Source organism: Anoplophora glabripennis, unplaced genomic scaffold (genome assembly GCF_000390285.2).
Source record: "Anoplophora glabripennis isolate ALB-LARVAE unplaced genomic scaffold, Agla_2.0 scaffold253, whole genome shotgun sequence".
NCBI classification, from domain to species: Eukaryota; Metazoa; Arthropoda; class Insecta; order Coleoptera; family Cerambycidae; genus Anoplophora; species Anoplophora glabripennis.
The window spans coordinates 61,626-81,251 of NW_019416337.1; the positions used below are offsets into that span (position 1 = coordinate 61,626).

At 31.0% G+C, this 19,626-nt stretch overlaps 3 protein-coding genes across 3 annotated transcripts; 1 reads left to right on the plus strand and 2 right to left on the minus strand.

The window, feature by feature from the left end:
• Positions 1 to 278: 278 nt before the first annotated feature.
• Positions 279 to 4,068, plus strand: LOC108912971 (ancient ubiquitous protein 1). The gene is made up of 5 exons (XM_018718407.1): positions 279 to 512; positions 571 to 859; positions 1,845 to 2,261; positions 2,770 to 2,959; positions 3,627 to 4,068. The coding sequence occupies exons 1-5, from the start codon at positions 472 to 474 to the stop codon at positions 3,914 to 3,916; spliced, it is 1,227 nt and encodes a 408-aa protein (XP_018573923.1). The 5' UTR covers positions 279 to 471; the 3' UTR covers positions 3,917 to 4,068.
• Positions 4,069 to 7,020: 2,952 nt separating this feature from the next.
• Positions 7,021 to 10,734, minus strand: LOC108912993 (mucolipin-3-like). Its single transcript, XM_018718438.1, has 2 exons — positions 10,480 to 10,734; positions 7,021 to 10,416 (listed from the first exon to the last, which is right to left on the minus strand). Exons 1-2 carry the CDS (start codon positions 10,523 to 10,525, stop codon positions 8,738 to 8,740), a joined length of 1,725 nt encoding a protein of 574 aa, XP_018573954.1. The 5' UTR covers positions 10,526 to 10,734; the 3' UTR covers positions 7,021 to 8,737.
• A 2,833-nt stretch (positions 10,735 to 13,567) lies between these two features.
• On the minus strand, positions 13,568 to 16,459 carry LOC108912995 (facilitated trehalose transporter Tret1-like). The gene is made up of 3 exons (XM_018718441.2): positions 16,121 to 16,459; positions 15,994 to 16,066; positions 13,568 to 15,583 (listed from the first exon to the last, which is right to left on the minus strand). Exons 1-3 carry the CDS (start codon positions 16,193 to 16,195, stop codon positions 14,262 to 14,264), a joined length of 1,470 nt encoding a protein of 489 aa, XP_018573957.1. The 5' UTR covers positions 16,196 to 16,459; the 3' UTR covers positions 13,568 to 14,261.
• Positions 16,460 to 19,626: the final 3,167 nt, after the last annotated feature.

Here is a 19,626-nt window from a genome sequence, read left to right on the forward strand (position 1 = left end):
TACAATCTATTGTCTAAAAAGTCATCGTCACAAAAAACACCTACGACGTCCATAATTAATGCTTAGTTAGGAAAAAAATACAGTTTTCAGATTTAGAATATATCCTAAACTTATATTATTGTACAGCTACACCATCTCACACTTCGTTATTCCTTTGATCCTAACAGAACTTTTGCACCACTCTGATCAGCTGGTTTTCAGTGTGGTGTAATTTACACTACACTGAATCACAAAGGAAAGAACTTATTGTGTATGGTTTATGGAACGCACCGTAAATGTGACACTGACAATCGTGACATTTAATAGTTTTTTTTTACTTTTACTAGTGAACTAAATTGTTGCCTAATAATACGGACATAATAATTTTGGAATTTTATTTGTGATTGAACTAGTTTCTTTTGAACAAATAAAAAAAAGATTGAAAAACTAACCGTTATGATATTTTTTTATTAAAACAGCAATATTATAAATATGTCAAATATTGAGATTAAACATCTGTTTAGAACAAATAGGTAAGTGCAATTCATTCTCTTAATACCTACATTTGATTATTAATTTTATTATTTTTAGGTTGCCAGATAATGATGTCAAATTACTGCTATTTATTTTGTTTCTACCTTTTGGGTTAGTGTTCTTTTTACTGAGGACTATACTTATTCTTAGTCTTTTCATATTGGGTTACGTTGTATCGGATACAGGGGCATCACAGAAAATTTTGAATAAAATAGCTACGTTGGCATTTGGGATATCTGTGTCAATAGAAAATCCCAAAAAGAAGGAAAATGTTGATATGTACGTTAGTAATAGTATGTCCATATTTGATCATCTAGCAGTGAATGTCGCTACTGGTGCAGTTGCAGTAAGTATTTTTTTATATTCATATACGTGCCATTCGTCCATAGTAAACAAACAAACAAACAAAACGAGAGAGACTGCTGTTGATATTGTCTTTTTTCTCTCAGTACATTAAAAAAAAATCTACTATCATGTTAAAAGTTATGGTTTTTTAAATAATTTTTAGTATCATAAAAGTTGTTATTGCACGTTTTTACTACACGTTTTATTGCACAATTTATTACACAGTTTGAATTAAAAGTTCAATCTGTAAGAACATAGTATTGTATTCATTATTAGTTTTAACTTCATCTCATTTTACATCTTGACCCCTTGCCCTCTGTCTCTACATCCATAGTATACTGTCAAATCGATGGTTTTAACAGTGTTAACTTCTACTTTGCAATTAATACAATTTTCAATAAGAATTAGATCTCTTCCGCTTTCTATTTGCTCATTCCATTTTCTTTTAACATGCCATCACTTTCTTTAGTCATTTACATAAAAACAAAATTTAAGAGATTAACATATAAAAATAGGAGATGTAAGACAATCACAAACAATCGATTAATAATTTTTAAAGCATTTTTTAACATTTCTAATCAGTATTCTAAGTTTAAGCACTATAAATGAATTTATGAGCATATGTAGTCGGAGAACTTTTTACTTTTTGACATGTTAAATAGAAATGTTTCTCTCAAGTTCATAATCAGTGTCTGAAATATTGAATTAACATCAATTAGTGAAAAATAAAAAAAAAATAGTGCTGTTAAATATGAACTAAAGGATAATCTAATTCAAACGGAACCATTTAAAATCACAAAATGTCGTTTTGCAATCTTGTCCAAGGCACAACAAAGGAAATATGGAAAATTCACAATGTTCTTCTCATAGCATAATGCTGTTTGGCTATATTGTCCTACATTCTAGTTTTAGCTGTTCTCTCTGTGTCATGTCTCCAAGTGCACCAAAGCCTAGCAATAATATTATAAATGTGTACTTTGTTTTAGCCTGGAACTAAGGTTTCCCTGGAAAAAATATTGGGGACGAGTACTTATTACTTTGGAAGTGTTGCTAACTTTGATGCATTTAAAAAAAATATTTGTCAATTTATATCTGAAAAGAAAATCCCTCTGTATTTTACGCCAGAAGGGAAATTGACGAATGGAAAAGCATTGATAAAATTTAAATCATATCCTTTTCAATTTGCCACAAAGATCCAGCCAATATGTATAACCGTAGAAAGACCTTTCCTAAATATTTCGGTAACTACGTTGGGATCCTCATATTTTAGTGATGTTTTTTTCTTTATGTTCTCTCCACTCACTAATTATAGATTACATTTTTTGACTCCTCTGGAAAAGGAAAATCATTCCGACAGCGAATTTGCAGAAGTTGTTCGCCAAAGTATCGCAACAGCATTAAAGGTATGTAACATTATCACAATCCGTTGTGAAAAGCTGGAAAGCTAGTGTAACTGTAATATGTGCATGTCATCTATGAGATAATGTTGAATTATGTTTATTTTCACTTTTATCACTTGTTTAAAAATATATCCTGCACACCACACACACTGCAAAGTATGTTGAAAAAAATTATGGGGTATTGAACAAGTTCTCATTGTTTTATCGTGAAAATTAATGCTTTATTTAAAAGAATATGTTGGAAAACAACGAGAACTTATTCAACATTCCTATAATAAACTTTTTATGATCATTAATAATGAAATAATTAATTTTCTTGCCAATTTAATATTTTCTTTTTTTCTAAAGCCTACAGTTCTCCCTAGAAAGGATGCAGTTTTCTTGTCAATTTAATTATAGTTTAATCTGATCAAAATAAAACACATAAAATAGCTCAAAAAATCAGTCACTATCAAAAAATTACTATTAAAATTGTGGTTGCAGGTTTTATAATGTAGTATACAATTTTTAGATTGAGACGGTAGATTATACTTCATCAGAATTAATCGAGTGGGAAAAAAGAAAAATAGCTGAAAATCAGCAAAGGCTGGAGATGCAAAATAGTTCTAGGTCTGTGTTAAATTCTGAATTGCAACGTATGAGTCTACAGGTCAGAGAAGTTTTACCACATGTGCCCTTTACTGCTGTGTACAATGATCTCTGTAAGTAAACATAAAAATTAGATTATAATAAAACCATAAAAAGGACGTCGCAAAATAAAAATCAACTCGTTTTCCAAATTTTAATTGTTTTTTGCATTAAGTCCAGGTTTTTAGTATAATTTAATAATAATAATTCAGTTATGTTTGTATTATTTTGAAACCACAAAAACATTTCTTAAGATTATGTATGGGTTTAGTCTAAGTTCAAATGTAAAAGAGTTTGTTTTTATTCCATTATTTTCCATTTTATCTATATACAGTGCGTCCCAGAAATAGATAATGCAAAACATTCATATTTTATTTTTTGTTGTGTTTTCACAAAAACGCTAAAACACGTCAATTAGTATATAGGAATTGTCGTTTTGTCAAGTTGCTTAAACCTTTTTTGCGCTATGTTTCATAAACCTATGACATTAGCCACATTTTTTTTCAAATAGCACTACCTAATTTTTTAAGCATTTTCCCTTTTGAAGGGAAATGAGTCGAGTACTAATCTTTTACTACATTGTCCAAGTAAGACATCACTGCATCTCTGGCATATGTGAAGTATAGTGTGAGAGTCGTGTTAGCTTGGGTATCGTGGATTGATACGCTCCTATGCTGAAGAAATATTGTCATATTTTCCATTTAAAAATTTGTTAAGCCTGTTGAGATAATTTGTTTTCAGATACTACTAGAAATGTGGACAATACGATTACAAATATTTTAGAAGGGCGTGTTCATTTTATACCTGAACAGAGTACAAAGCCGAGTACTTCAAGTCAGTCCACAAGTTCTACTTCAAGCTTCTCTGGATCCGCTATTCCAAGCAGTAGTTTCATGTTTAACACAGCAGCATCGACATTTGCAAAATCTGCTTCTGAAAGAAGTAAATCGTTTAAGGAAAGAAAGGAACAACTAATTGCAAATGCCAGAAAACGTTACATTGAGAAACACAACCTTAATATACCCATTTAATTTTTTTTTTTTTTTTAATTAGGTTTAGTGCCAAAATACTTTATTATTTCATAAAATATTGCCTTATCATGTTTACTGCACATTTTACAAATCATTTATTATTAGAAATTAAGTTTGTACATATCTGACTTGTTATTTATTTCATAATTATAATCAAATATTGAAGATTAAATTTATTATCTCTTTGAGTATTAATATATTGAATCTCCGATCATAAAGAAATCACAAATTATGTCAGTACTTTGCTGATGACATCAAACAAATCACAAATTATATGATGACTTTGCTGATGTTTGCAAAAAAGAACACGTCTGCCCTAGAATCCGGAAATGAATATTACGGAATTTTCCAAAATGTAGCATTTCATTACATTTTGTCTAAAATTAATGCAATTTTTTTTCTTTTTTTTGGATGGGGGGTAAAGGCGGGTAATTCTGTTACACTAATATCCAATTAGAGGTTGTTTTTAAAACTTATTTTTGTCAAATTTTAAATCTCCCATTGAGAAATAGATAAATGCATCCAAATAAAACTTAAAACTAACTATATTATACAGGGTGTTCTGAAAGTCAGCCACCATAGTTCAAAGGTACCTTCCTCGAATTAAACTGATTTAAATCGAGTTACCTTAGGACTAATTTATTTCCTTAAAAGTTACATGCCTTCAAATAATTTTTTTTAATCAGTTTTTACGATAACCCTTACTTTTCGAGATATTTTAATACTATTTAGCATGAGGTAGATTAATATGAATATAAAATTATTTAAAAGTATAAAGGCCACTAAGAACACCCTAAATAGTGTAGTGGAAATAGTATTCACTTTATATAAATTAGTATGAAGAAATTATGTAAATTTCAATTTAGAAAAAATTCATGTTCTCTCAACCAATATTGAATTGGAACGATATAAAGTCAAGGAAAATGAAAATCAAAAGTATATAGTGTTTCTGAAATAAGTGAGTTTCTTGAAAACGGTGATAAGAGGGCACGAAAATAAGCAAATTTTATTATTAAGCAACATTAAAAACATTATGTTTTAAATTAAACAAAATTTCACAAAGGTTTAAACAAATTTAAAGCTGTTCCTGTGTGGCTGGCTGCCACACCTTTCACATAGAAGCCGGCTAATACTTGCAACACACAACGCATGTGCACAAGATGCACAGGGTTAAAGTTCTTAATAAATTTTATCGAAGACAAGCATTTAGACCAGCGGTCAGCAACTGGGGGACCGCGGAAGGTAAAATACTGGATCACCAAAAATTTTTTTAAAGTATAAATTATTGAAATAGATTATTTAAAAAATATATTTTTACGTTTGAGTGCCACCCTTATCATTTTTTCTAGTACTTTACAATTGTGTGACTGATTTGAGTTCTTAATGGTTAGTAAGCAGATTAAATTTGAGTACAAATTAAAATAAAAAATTAGTAAGAAATATGAATTTTCTTCTGGACCTCATTAAAAATTTTCAAATGTCCGCATCCCACCTAAAATTACTTGCCGGCCCATCAGTTATTTAATAAAAGTTGTTCATTTTCATGCCCTCCGACTGTTTTCAGAGAATAACTTACTTATTTCAGAAACACCCTGTATATTGTTATAGATTATTTCTTTAATTCCGTTTATTTACAATTTTTGACCATAACTAGCTTAAAAAATGTAAACGGTAATTTAACTGAATTATTTTTTTAATTATTTGCTCGTCCAAATTGAACATGTTTTTACTTTTTTTTAATATGAACAATAATAAAAAATCAAATATTTAAAAAATATAAACTTAAGTGAGAGACAAAAAAGAACACAATATTAACTATTATTTATGATGTAGGTTAACTTGCCTCTTTTCTAATGTTTACTTTTTAATAAAATGTAAGTAGGTCTAATTAAGGTTTAATTATACCAGAATACTTTCAAATTTAAAAAGAAAATTTAAATCCATTTATTTGAGGAACTATCGATTCTAGTGACACACAAGTCACTATTTTACACTAAATAAAATGGTATTTTAATAACTATACTTTCAAAATCTCTCGCGACAAAAAAAAAATCGCAAGAAAATCAAGAAAATTTAAGGTGTTTTAAATAAAAAATGAGTTATACTCAGTGGGCGCTCTTGACCAGAGAAGGCAGAAATATTTAGATACAAGTATTGAAAAAAAAGATCAAATATAATTGGGTAGTTTTAATTTAAGTACTATTGAAATACACGGAAAATGTGCTCAACATTATTTTTTATAGTGAGTCTATTCTGCTTTTGTCTGAAATAAACTTTTCAATTACTTTTTCATTAAACTTTGGTATTTCTCGCACCATTGATTTTTCAAAAGATAACACTGCAAATGTTAGTCTTTACAATCTAATTTAAACGTTTACAATCTTTTAAAAAACACCAAGAAACAATACATCGGAGACAAAATTTTACATCACTGGTAAAAAAATTACGTTTAATAAGAAAAGTGATGAATAGGTATAATTTGGTTATGGGCTACTCCCAATCCATCTGTAACGGTAACCATAACCACATGTAAACATTTTGCAGATTTAGGGACCAGCAATAATAGGGAGCCCACATATTTAGTCTTTTTCAAAGCCCCCCACACCAGTCACCACTGGTTATATTCTAACCATGTACACAAAAAAACCCAAATATCTCGAAATATCCTCAGAAAGTAAGTTCCAAAAAAATGTAAGCCAATAACTTTTTTTAAGGAAGTAAAATTATATTAAAGTAATTTGATCTAATCGTTTATTTTCGCACAAGGAAGTTAATTCTTGACATACGTCGAAAGAGCTTCTACATTGTATACATTTATATTTCGAAAACTTTGGGGTCATAGCTCCTCATTTGAGAATTTGATCAAATCTACGTCACGGCTACAAACAAGGCGCAACAAAAGGGGTTTGTTATAATTTGCTTATTAATTTTTTTGCAATTTAAAATTATTTATTTTGTAATAGAACACAAAGTTTTTACTGAAAATATGATTATTGAAAACTTATTCTTTTCCACTCTTTCTCGTTTCTTTTTTGTTACAGAAAAATCTTACCACTTTTATTAGAATGCATATACTGTTAAAATATATCAAATTAAAAAGAGAATTTTCATACATAAATTTTATTGTATACATATTTACATAACATAAATTCAACAAAATATGTACAATAAGACCTTACATGCACAAGCGCAGGTTTTTCATCTTCGTACCAAAGTGGACTTTTACGCCATCAACACATTATTTTAAAGAGAAGTGCACACCGAAAGAACCTTTGTGCACTTGCATTTAAAAACAATTTTTCAACACAGATAGTAAAACTCCATTGCAGTACAACGACAAAAAGCATGCCCATGCATACGTGGCTTAAAAATAATAATTTAATAATAAATTTTGGTAGCAATAAAAAGAAATAACTTTTATTGAGAAATCTAGAAAGTAAAATAACTAACAGAAATAGCCTAAAATGGTACGTACAATTAAAATTTACAAAAATTATAAAACTAATATTTTGAGTATACAGGGTATTGCAATATTCCTGACAAAATCCTAATAAAAAAATGTCTGTTTCTAAATCATAAACTGTTTGAATTGATGGTGTCATGAAAAACATGAGTATCGATTGTTTTATGTGAAAATTTTTTGAATGTGGATATAACAATATTGTATAAAATGTCATGGTATGTCAATATAGAGTAAAAAAAAATGTGAATAAACCAAATGAAAAAATAGCTACTTGCCAAGAAAAAATAAATTCTCCAATTACAAAAAAAATAATAATTTAAAAGTACTTTGAAATTATGTAGTCTTCATAAATGGTTACAAGCCACGGGACCAATAATTTTGTTTGGAACAGTAAAAATATTGTCAGTATTTCAATATCAAAACATACATGTATTGTAAATCCAATTTATTTGAGACCTGATGGTAGGATGTGCAGTGGCAAAGTAGTGGAGTGGAGGACAATGGTTACCCACATTTCCATCACATTTCATCAAGTGGGCTTTTTTATTTATATATTCAGAGCTCAAGTGAAACGTGCCCAGTTCTACAAATATTCTACTACACAAAGTTCTGGTATATTTTTTAAAACTTTTTTCAATAGTCAAAATGTTGAAATTGAATACTCAAATTTTTTTTGACCAAATAAAATTATTTTACCCAATAATTATCTTTTACCACCTTGACTTTGTTATTTTTATACTTCTGAATTTCAAATAGGACCATGCTTCATGAAATCATCTGGTTATCTATTTTTTTATACGAGATATGCTAGCAATAGGTGTATTTTTACTGATACGTAATTATTTATTGTTTTTATTTTTAACTATATTATTTTTACATTGCCTGCATTCAATGTACTCAAAGATTTAAAGTCATGTCATCATTTCTATAATTTCATAATTCACTTAGAATTTGTATCACTATCTTCTTATAATTGCTTTTTCTTTGAATTTGACAAATAAATATACATCTTGCAATATCCTCTTCGATACTTCTAAAAACTGTAGAGTTCTTAAGAAAAAATAAATCTGAGAACAGTCATTTTAGCTTAGGATAATCATAAAAAGAAATATGGTACATAATAGTTTATATACATCAATATTTAAATTAATAGAATTGATAAAGTTACAAATGTTATAAACACTTTAATATTATGCATTTGCCGATTCATACAATTATTTACAAATAGTGGTTATAGGTCATCTGACGACAAAAATTCATATGATAAATGCCATCATTTTTATGTAAAGTTATCCGACACACAGATATAATTTTTTAAATAAACATGGTCGATTAACTATTTACAATTAGAGTTTTTTCTATACTGAAACATTTTGCCTGCAAGTTTCTGTTGCCTCGCTTATCCCTGATAAACTAGAATACGATTTGTGAACAGTTTTACAACAGCATAAATTTTTCATCAATCCACCCAGACTATCATTGGAACTGCTTCTAAATATACCACTTGATACTTCCTCAAAATTAGTGTCGCCTATAAAACATTCCAAACTACTTTTGGGAAAACCTTCCTTGTAATAAAGTTTTATGGTGTCGTACGCGTCCATTATTACAGAAATGAATAAGCTTAATATTATGTAGATGTACAAACTTATAAAGGAATACAAATACAATCTACTGAAATACCACAATAACGGGGACTTTGCAGACATGATAGAAAATGTTGCAAACATGTCGTCTCCGTTAATCAATGAAAACAGACATTCTGAAGTAGTCGACAAAGACCTAAATTTTAAATGATAGGGTCCAAATATTAACCAGCCACAAAATGTAAATCCTGCATAAATCAACAACGTACAGATTAGAAATCGCGCAACTTGTGGAGCGGCTTTTTGCAGTGTTAGTATAACAACATTATACGTTTTGAAAAAACCTAAGTAGCGTAAAACCCCAAACCAAACTAACATATTACCTACTCCTAAAAATAAACTACACACATTCCACTGATCACTAGTAAATTCTTTTCGTTCAATCTGTTCTTTGATTGAGGATCCAATAATTATTAAAATATCATTTATAATAATCATTATATACCACAAGTTAAGAAACTTCATTCTGTCATGATGACTTAGTGGCTGTTCAAAATGGGACTCAAAAAATTTGTTTGTTATAAATTTTAACTGCTGAGCCCTCCAAACAGCTCTACTACAAAGCATAAATGACGTTATACAAATAATTATTACCAAGTAATTAACTAAACTTCGAACAAATGTGTCAATTTCGTTGTCAGTAACATACTCTACATCACCTTTGCACATTAATCGATACGGTACGGCATCCAAAGATAGTAACATTTGCCCGTCATGATCTTCATTGTCAAATAATATAGTTATATCAAACCGATAACAGTTTGGAGCTGTAATTCTACCTGCTGCTTTTAAATTCACAGTTTTAAGAGAAAACATTAATTCTGCACTAACCAAAGCAGAAAAATTTATATCTATTTTGTTACCAGCCAGATATTGTTTAGAATCCAAAAGTCCTTCAATTGGCACAGATATATTTAAACATTGTTCAATAATCTCACTGTCAAACACATAGGATTCATTGAATCCAAAAATAATTCCCTTTTTGTATTGGTAGAGACATAGTAACATATTCGTCATAGTATTATCTTCGTTGGCATATGAATAGGATCCCACCGCATCCCCAACGTTGGCATAGCCTTTGTAAGCGTAGTTAATTGTTGAATAGAATTCATCTATCTTGTAAATAGCTAATGGACCAGACCCTGGTGGATATGCATTTATCTCTCGAGTAGAATCCCAACCTTTTAAGAACAAATGTGAAAATGTTATTCTGTTATCCCACGTATAATTAACATGATTGTAACTGCTATAGGCAAACAGACATAGCTGCATTGTTACCATAATTATTTTCGTAACTTGTACAATAAACTTATAAGGAACCCTTTTTTTTGCTTGCCACTTTTCTATAGGGTTCATGAAAAAAAATTGTAGTTTTCTTCTCATTTTCTCTTCTGTTAACAAAAGCAATGTTGAATTATGACAACAATTTTGGTGGGTAACACCACATTCTTCACCTTCACAGTTTTGTTCATTTTCACATTGTGAAAAAGTTTCTTCCATTTTTATAAATTCCGTGAAGTCAATTTTAACACCAAATTTATGATAATATAAAATAGTCACATGAAACTTATTTACCCTTTTAACGAACTATCACCACGTATTTTGTTTGTTAACTTTTTCCAACTACAAAACATAAGTAAAGAATAAAGATAAAGATAAATAACAAATAATAAATGGCTATGACAGTGACAGTAATCTTGTAACATGTGACACACAGAAGTCACAGAACAGATATAACATGGGATACCAATAAATTCTCTATATGCAGACCATAGATAAAGATATATCAGAGATATAGATAAACTGCACCTTGGGGATTCAAATCGTCGATACTAATTCCCTTTATCGGGGTCGATTTTTAAGTATACAGTTCTTAATATACATACATATTTAATATTTTGTACAAAAATAGTTTTTCAATTTATTATAACAAAAATATAATCAAATTCCTGTTTCAAAACCATGCGATAACATAATTGGCATCGGTGGGCGGAATCGGATTTATTTCGTATATCAGTTTTCCTTCCCCTCAAGTCATTCGTCAATCAACATCCGTGACGCAGTAGTCCTCGGAATCGTGAATCGTAAATCTAACACCGAACACCGCTCTGTCTAATAGTTTACTTAATTAAACCTGTAGTCAATGGCAACTAGGTAATAAGTTATTCTATGTACATATGGAAAGTTAAAAATGAAAATTCGAGGGCATACTGATGAGGCGGAAATTTTATGCATGGAAAATGATTTTCTTATTTTGAATGTGAAAAGTGAGTGGTTATATTAAATTCTATACCTTCAGGCAATGCCCTAACTGCATCCCTATAATTATATCCCTGCAGAAATATTTAATAAACAAATTTACTACAAAGAAAATGGCTACATTCAGACGACAGTAATCGAATCATCGCTAATTCACGGATCATGTGTCGGTGGCCAATTTCGATGAGTTTTTCTGAATGCATATTTTTTCTCACTTCTATTGGTTGTATTTATTATACAGATTTTTTTTATATTTAAACATGAATATTTTGCGCATGGAGTGTCTAGTCTTCCTCATTTTGCGATTCAAATTAGACTTCAGTGACTTGAATAAAACAGCTATATAGACGATGATACTGACTGATACATAAATTTTCCCATTGCGCCGCGTGCCATTATTCCATGGTTAGAAATTGGCCTCAATGATTTGGGATCGAGGGGGATTATCCCTCTTTATCCTGCCTCATCTCGTGTAGGCCTGGACAGCGTTCGTAGGTGGGCCCCATCCGTCGTCTACCCCGACCGCAAATGCGACCGGTGTAGGCGCTTTGTGGGACCTCCTTTTGTCCTGGCTGGGCCCCGCCGGCTAGGGCCCTTTCTTCTGGCGCTCTTCTTGCTTCGCCGGCTCGTCTGTAACTTTATGGTTCAATGTAAGTAATCAAGCAATCTCACTAACTCAATATAGATCATTCGATTACTTATTGTTATTTCCAGGCGTATTCAGCAAACGATTGCTCATCGAATCGTCATCGATGTGATTTTCTGAACACGGCCAACTTTAGATATCAGTATATTCAAATTAAATTAAAGTTGTCTTATCTGTTTAGATCATTAAGGGTTTTTTGGCGAGAAAACCGCTAACCCGGTTAACTATAGTTTTTTGAGGTTTGACGTTTTGGCGAGAAATGTAGTTAACCCGGTTTGGCAGAGTTTGCCTAACCATCAAACCGGACTTGTGGGTTGGTTTGGATAATAAGTTAATATTTCTATCTTTGTTTATTTATTTTCTGTTTCGTACCATCGTACACTACACATCGTACACTACTTCGTTTTTTTAGAGGTTTGGATAGGTATAAGTTGTAAATTTGATAATGGATTCACTTTGCAAAAAATACAAAGTAATATTTAAAATTGATAATAAAAAAATAGTAATCGAGGATCCAAATAACTTTAATCGTAGATATGCATTTTCTATATTGTACTGTATAGATCTTTATTAACTTCCTTTTAGACGATACATTTACGTGGGAATAGATATTTGTGAAAAGGTAAACCCATTTTGATTTAATAACCATCTATACATTAACGTTATTTCATGGATGTGCATTTCAGATTAGGAATAATTATAGTATATAAGAAATAATCAAACAACTTGAGCTACGAGCACTATCATAGATTATAGGTTACGATTTTATTATTGATTAGATATCCAAACCAAAAGAATTTTTGCGAGTTCTGTCAAATGTTAACTCAAACTCTTAACACAATCAAACTCGAGCTAACCGGGTTTGATGTGGTTTGGCTCGCCAAAAAACCCTTATTGTATCCTGTTAAAGTTCTGGTATTTATTTGATTAGATTAGATCTTATGAGGTACCCATGTACAGTAGGTTGCGTTTTGGAGTCATAAGTTAGCCAAAGTACTGGCTAACATAATCTCGCGTAACTTTTTTTATATCTTCAGTGTAATATTATAGTTTATATTTATTTGTGTAAAAGTTGTGGTTATCTGCATGCGAATTCTTATTTATAAAGAAAAATAGGTACTTATATTAAAACTCGTATGAAATGTTAAAATACATATATTTAGGTACAAGTGTGTGCGATTACACCATCGCGCATCGGTCTTATCTCTTCAGTCAAAAGAAAAACGGAAAAACCTACAAATGTTACAAGTTTGCTTTATTGGCGAAATTCACGTGGTTAGTTAAAAAATAGTATTGTCATGACACGAATTCGTATCTAATACCGAGCCTTCATATAGATTACAAGCCACGACCGCCTACCTTAGACAACCAACATTGCACGATTGGTATTGTCAATAAAAAATCCCTAAATCTTAGCGTCATTATAATGATTCGTTTACAATGAACAATGACAAACCGTTGCGTCTACCTCGAGATGATGCGATCGCTGATTGGCTGAATAGAATTTCGTGAAAAATTAAACCAATCACCAGTTGGTGAAACATAATATTGTATTTTAATGTAATATTGACCTTGTTTTAATAATTTTTAATTTTACGAAAATTTAATTGCCAACGTGATGGAAATAAAATTACTGATCACGTGACTTGTAAACATTTATAGAGGCTATGTATAACAGCTCGATAATGGTTCAAACAGTACAAAATCCAGTGTGCCTTATTTTTTTCTATAAAAAATTATAATTTATTACAATTGAGTGTATTTTACCTCTAAATTTTTCCTGAAAATCAAATTATCATAAACAGATTCCAAATATGTCATATCTAGTAAAAAAAAATATGTCGTTCCATGATAAGAAAAAAACAATTACCTGAAAAAATTGGTATTAAGCATTAGTTTGTAGTATTTTTAAATAATATCTCGTTTTTGAAAATCGGATAAAAAAATTGTCAAATTATAGCTTGCGGCTCTGTGTTAAAAACTTAAAAATCATTTAATTTATACTTTATTGAAACAACTAATATGATATTGAAAACTATTTCAAAAATATACTGCATGTTTTAAAAACATATGACCACAAATTATTAAGTACTTAAAATTAAATTTCAGTTTACTTTTCCAAGAAATTTTTTTACTAAATCTTTGTAATGCACAAAGATATCTTTATATGCCTATATATAAAATATACGATTTAAAGGAACTGTTCTTTCAAGACAAATCTTTTATAACATTTATCTAACATTTATTCACCCTTTGTTGGTAGGTACTATGAAAATAAGTGTATATATCTTTTTTACCTTTATGTAATAATACACTCAGCATATTTTTTCATTAATTTTCTAAGGCCGTTTGTATTTCAATATTGGTCTTCCCTTTGGTTTCAGGTAAAACAAAATAAATGAAAATAACACCTGCCAATGAGAGAAAGCTGAAAATATAAAAAGTACTGTCTTGGCCTATAACGTCTGCAATTGATAGGTAACTTTTCGTAAGGACGAATGCTAAAAACCAATTAAACGTCCCACCTATTGAACTAGTAATGCTTTGTATTTCAGTAGGAAACACTTCAACAGCGATAACCCATGGAATCGGCCCTAAGCCTAACGAATATGCGATAATAAAAATAGAAACAGATGTAACCGGTAAAAAGCTCCATTCTGCTAATATATTGCTATCAACATGTGCACGATATTTAACCGTAAAATATACAGCTAACAGTAACGTAGACACTGAAATTAGCAGAGCTGAAGTTAAGAGCAAAATCCTTCGTCCCAACTTATCGATTGTAAGGGAGGAAATGAATGTTGTAATAACTTGAAACACCCCTACCAATATAGCGGCGGTTTGAGGGTCTAACTTTGTACCAGATGCCTTAAAAATATCAGTGGTATAGAAAATAATAACGTTTACACCAGAAAACTGCTGGAAAAAATATAAAGCAAAAGTTATAATGAAAGCTTTTATAACCGTTTTCTTCCTTATAGTTTCTCGTAAAGATATAGTGCTTCTCGAACTCTCTTTTAAACAGGCTTCGGTTTCATTGAATTCGCTATCTACGTTATACAACTGTCCCCGTAATTTTACCAGGGACGATTTAGCCTCATCGTAAAAACCTTTTTTAATTAAGTACGTGGGTGATTCAGGTTGAATCATGAATAATATAACGAAACCGAAAGGTAAACATGCGCACCAAATCGTAAACTGTAAAGCGGTCAAATATTTCCCAATTAAATAAGCTAACAATATGCCTACTGTTACCATCAACTGAAAGTAACTAGCTAAGGTACCCCTTAAAGTTTTATGCGCAATTTCACTGGTATATAATGGAGCAGCAATGCAACATGCTCCTGCTGCCAATCCTGTTATTAACCGACCGAAATATAACATTAAAACATTTTTGGCCAATAAAATTAACAACCATCCAATTGTAAATGGAAAAATTAACAGAAGTAGAGTTTTCTTTCTACCAATAAGATCACACAAGAATCCCGCTGGTATACATATAGCCATTCCTCCTAAAGTGACAAAGGATCCAATCCATCCTATTTGATCATTTGTTAACGATATATTCCTGAAATGTCCTTGTTCCAGCTCTTCTAAAATTGGAGATGTCCAACCAAGTACTGTACCAGCAGCCAATGCAGATAAAGTAGCTGTGGAAAAAATTAATAGAAAGCCACCAATAATATACATATAGATACAAAAAAATTTTAGGCTGAGTAGCGCCTAAATAGATCTAATAAACATGTCTATATTGAATGCCTCCCTGAAAGAGGAAAATGGACTTTTGAGCTTTGCAACTGTTTTGTTTACAATATTTTAGGTATTTTGAAAAATAGTGGAAAAAAAGAATACAAATTTGTAATTGCCATGCACCAAAAACACATATTATAAAATCTTCCCTTGAGAGGAAAACTAATCTATGTAGAAAATTAAAAAATTTGCATTTTTGTTCTGCACTCAAAGGGCGATATATTTTATGTGGAAGGACTGAACGTTCATATGGTTTCATTACACACTATACTTCCATATGTTACATTTATATGAAAAAAATAGCCCTTACCTGCAAATGCTGCGAAGTATTGCGGAAACCTATTTGGTTTTGCTTCCTCGACAGATTCCACATTTTGTGTCGCCTAAATATTATAAACAAAAATCAATAGAATACAAAAAAAATTATATGTACTTACAACTGATTCATAACCAGATTCACAGACAGTGCCGGAGTTGGTATTATCTAACAAAGAATGTATATCTTGATTCATAACGAAATCCGATCTGAATAAGATTTTAAATTTAAAAAACTCGTTCAATGTTTACTACACTACTTGTTTATATTTAGGAGTGCTTTCTGCTGACAGCTCAGGTGAGATCAGCTGATTTCAAGCAAATCAAAAACTTGGATCAATATCACAAACAACAGAATCACAGATGTTCAAAGTCGAAGAAGACCCAATGAACTCATAATAAACTATGGACAAAAAAACGAAAAGCGTGGATATGTACACACATGATAAAATAACGGAAAAATTAAGATTACGTCAGCTGTATATAGCCAGCGGTCGCGAATTCTTGGAAAATCTAGCCTGGAGTTTTTATCATATATATAATGTTGGTTGCATAATGTCAGGATATGCCACAACTACAGAATATGTTTTATTGTAATTCATTTGCTATGTAGCTGTCTATACTAGACTAGAAACGGATAGCGAAAATTAAAGTGGTCATATTATGACCCTTATCATTTTTCAGGGAATGATTTCTAAGCCCATATACAGGGTGTCCCGAAATTCATGCAACAAAATTTGGTCATAGATTCTTAAGACAAATTTAGGGGACCCGTATTTTTTCTTTTTGCCAACTGGCCCCCTCTTTCGGAGTTACAGCCCCCTGAAATCTGCCCCTAAGAAGTCTTTTTTATATCTCAAAACCATGTTGTACGAGAACCACTAAATTTGGTACACCATCAGGGATTTTATGACATGTGGAATCTGACAGTGCTACGCTTTTCGTGCCCCCCCCTTGTCTTTGGAACCAGAAAAATTTGGTCGCAAATATGATTTTTTTTTTTTAATTATTAGCTAGAAAGCCATTGAATTTAGAAACTTTTTTGTCTCTTGATATTTGTTTCGTAAAACGCAATGTTTTTGAGGACTGGCGAATCACGATATGCATTCGATCACATTTTGACATTTTTCTCGAAAACATTGCGTTTTACGAAAAAAGTATAAAGAGACAAAAAGTTTCTAAAAATGGCTTTCTACTGGACTGATAATTTTTAAGAAATTTAATTATGCGATCAAATTTTTTTGGCTCCAAAGACAAGGGGGCCCACAAAATATTGTCTTAAAGAGGTTCCCCGCCAAAAAACATACCACCATCAGATTCCACATGTCAGAAAACCCCTTATACCAAATTTAGGGGCGGACTTCAGGGGGCTGCAACTCCGAAAGAGGTGGCCACTTGGCAAAAATAAAAAATACGGGTCCCCTAAATTTGTCTTAAGAATCTGTGACCAAATTTGGTTGCATGAATTTCGGGACACCCTGTAGAGAACCTGTTCTTCAAATTTCAGCTAAATTAAAACTAAAATAAAATTTGAGTAGTTTGAATGGTTTGCAAAAATAAATACTTCTACACTTATGTCCTAGTAAACATATAACTTAATAATGTGTAACGCAAAAGTTAAAAACCACAATACATACTTATTTCATTATTTAAATAAGCCTACACTTTTTTAGAACTCATATGTTGCTTACAAATTAGATTTGTACATAGTCAAACAGCACGACACATTAGAACTATTTGATATTAGTTAAGCCTACGTGCTCTTACATTTTTGTGGGGAAAGACCGTAAAGAATATAAATTATTCTCATGGTCAAACTATCAAACGTACAATTTTATATTTATTTTGTTATATGTAGGTAAATAGACAGGATATAGTCATGGAAGTTAGAATCAAAACAGATGTAGGCAATTTAAAAATGTACCTACTTTATTCGTCATATCAATTTCGATCGCGTTCAAGGTATGTCCCAATACACTTTACATCAAAATAAGGTAGGTATCTACCACTAAAATGGATCCCAACTTTGGTCTTAGTTCTCTCGTGAAGTTAAGTTTCATTAGTTATAACAAAGGGAGAAATTTTTCTCCAGTTTGAAAAACTATAAAATAGCTATTGTTTGCTGGAATCAAACTTTTCTGATCAATTTGTATTTTGATCAATCACGTTGTTGTCTTTTTCATTAATTAAAATACTAGGTTAAAGCACACGCGGTTTATTGTAAAAAATAACATAGGCACTAAAAAAGTGTTCTGTTCATGGATGTGACTTTGAATGGGGGTATATTTATACAAAGGCTACCTTTGACCTTTAGAAATAAGTTTGTTTTCTCAAATTATGTCGTGAAAACTATTTTTTTAACCCTACTTTAGTAATTCTCATACCATAATTTAAGAGAAAGGTTATTTCCGTTCGTCACGAGCCCTCTGCCTACATACCTAAATGAAAATTTAATACTTTTCAATAAGGCAAACTGTGAAACCCTAACAAGTAGGTAGTCTAACAGAGAACTTAAACAGTAATAAATAAATTATCATAAATGAAGCACACAAAAATAAGTAAAATTTCCCGTCCAATATTAGAGTATTGGTGTTCAAAGATATTGTTATCTCTTAAATGTTGAAAATATCAAACAAATATTTCGGTAGGGACGATCCATCTAATACCGTCTTCTTGCATCTATTACTGTAGATTCTCCTTCTTTACAGATGTTACTAATGACCTTATTATTTTAGCGTTCAATATTTTTATTGCTTCCGCCAATTCTGAGAAATGTCTTCACTTTCAATTTTTGTCCAGTCCATAAATCAACCTTTTCGTCAAATGGCACATTTCATTTCTTGTCTCTGGGAAAAGCGTGGCAACTATTTCTTCTTTCCTTTCTTTCGTCAAGCACACCTTTGGATTCTGCATCCTCATTTTCCTTCCCACATGATTCTTCACCGTTTTATCTAATAATCTTTTTCCGTCGTCTTATCAAATTTCCTAAATGATTTTTTGCCTACCGAATAAAACTTATAGACGTAGTGGTTGTTCACAAGAAAATATTGGAACTGTCAGTGATAGAACAGAACTGCAGAACCAAACGCAATAATTCGTCATCGTTCAGAGCAATTAAGCATTAAATAAAGCACTTTGTTCAATATTTTGCATAAGGATCTTTATTTAAAGGCTTCCAAATTCAGTGAACACAAGAATGCCAACTGATTATGGATTACGTTATACATTTGTTAATTGTATTGCAGTAAAAGAAGAAAATGCTGATTTTATTAACCAAATCATCTTTAGTGATGATGCTCATTTTGAAATTGGTGGATACGTAATCAAACAAAATTGTAATATCTGAGATGAAGAAAACCCACCAGTAATACTAGAACAACCAATGCATCCACAACTGTTTGGTGTGGTTCTTTGTCTGGTGGAGGGATTGGTCCATATTTTTTTTGGAAATAAACCTGGAAACGTCGCTACTGTGCAGAATATGTGGTTTCAACTGAACGGTGCAACATGTCATACATCAAGGGAAACAATTAATTTTTGTAAGGTACTAATTCAAATGGATCATAGGAAGTCTTTTGAAATAAAATCTACACTTTGTATTTCTGGCTTAAGTTAATTAATACAAAAA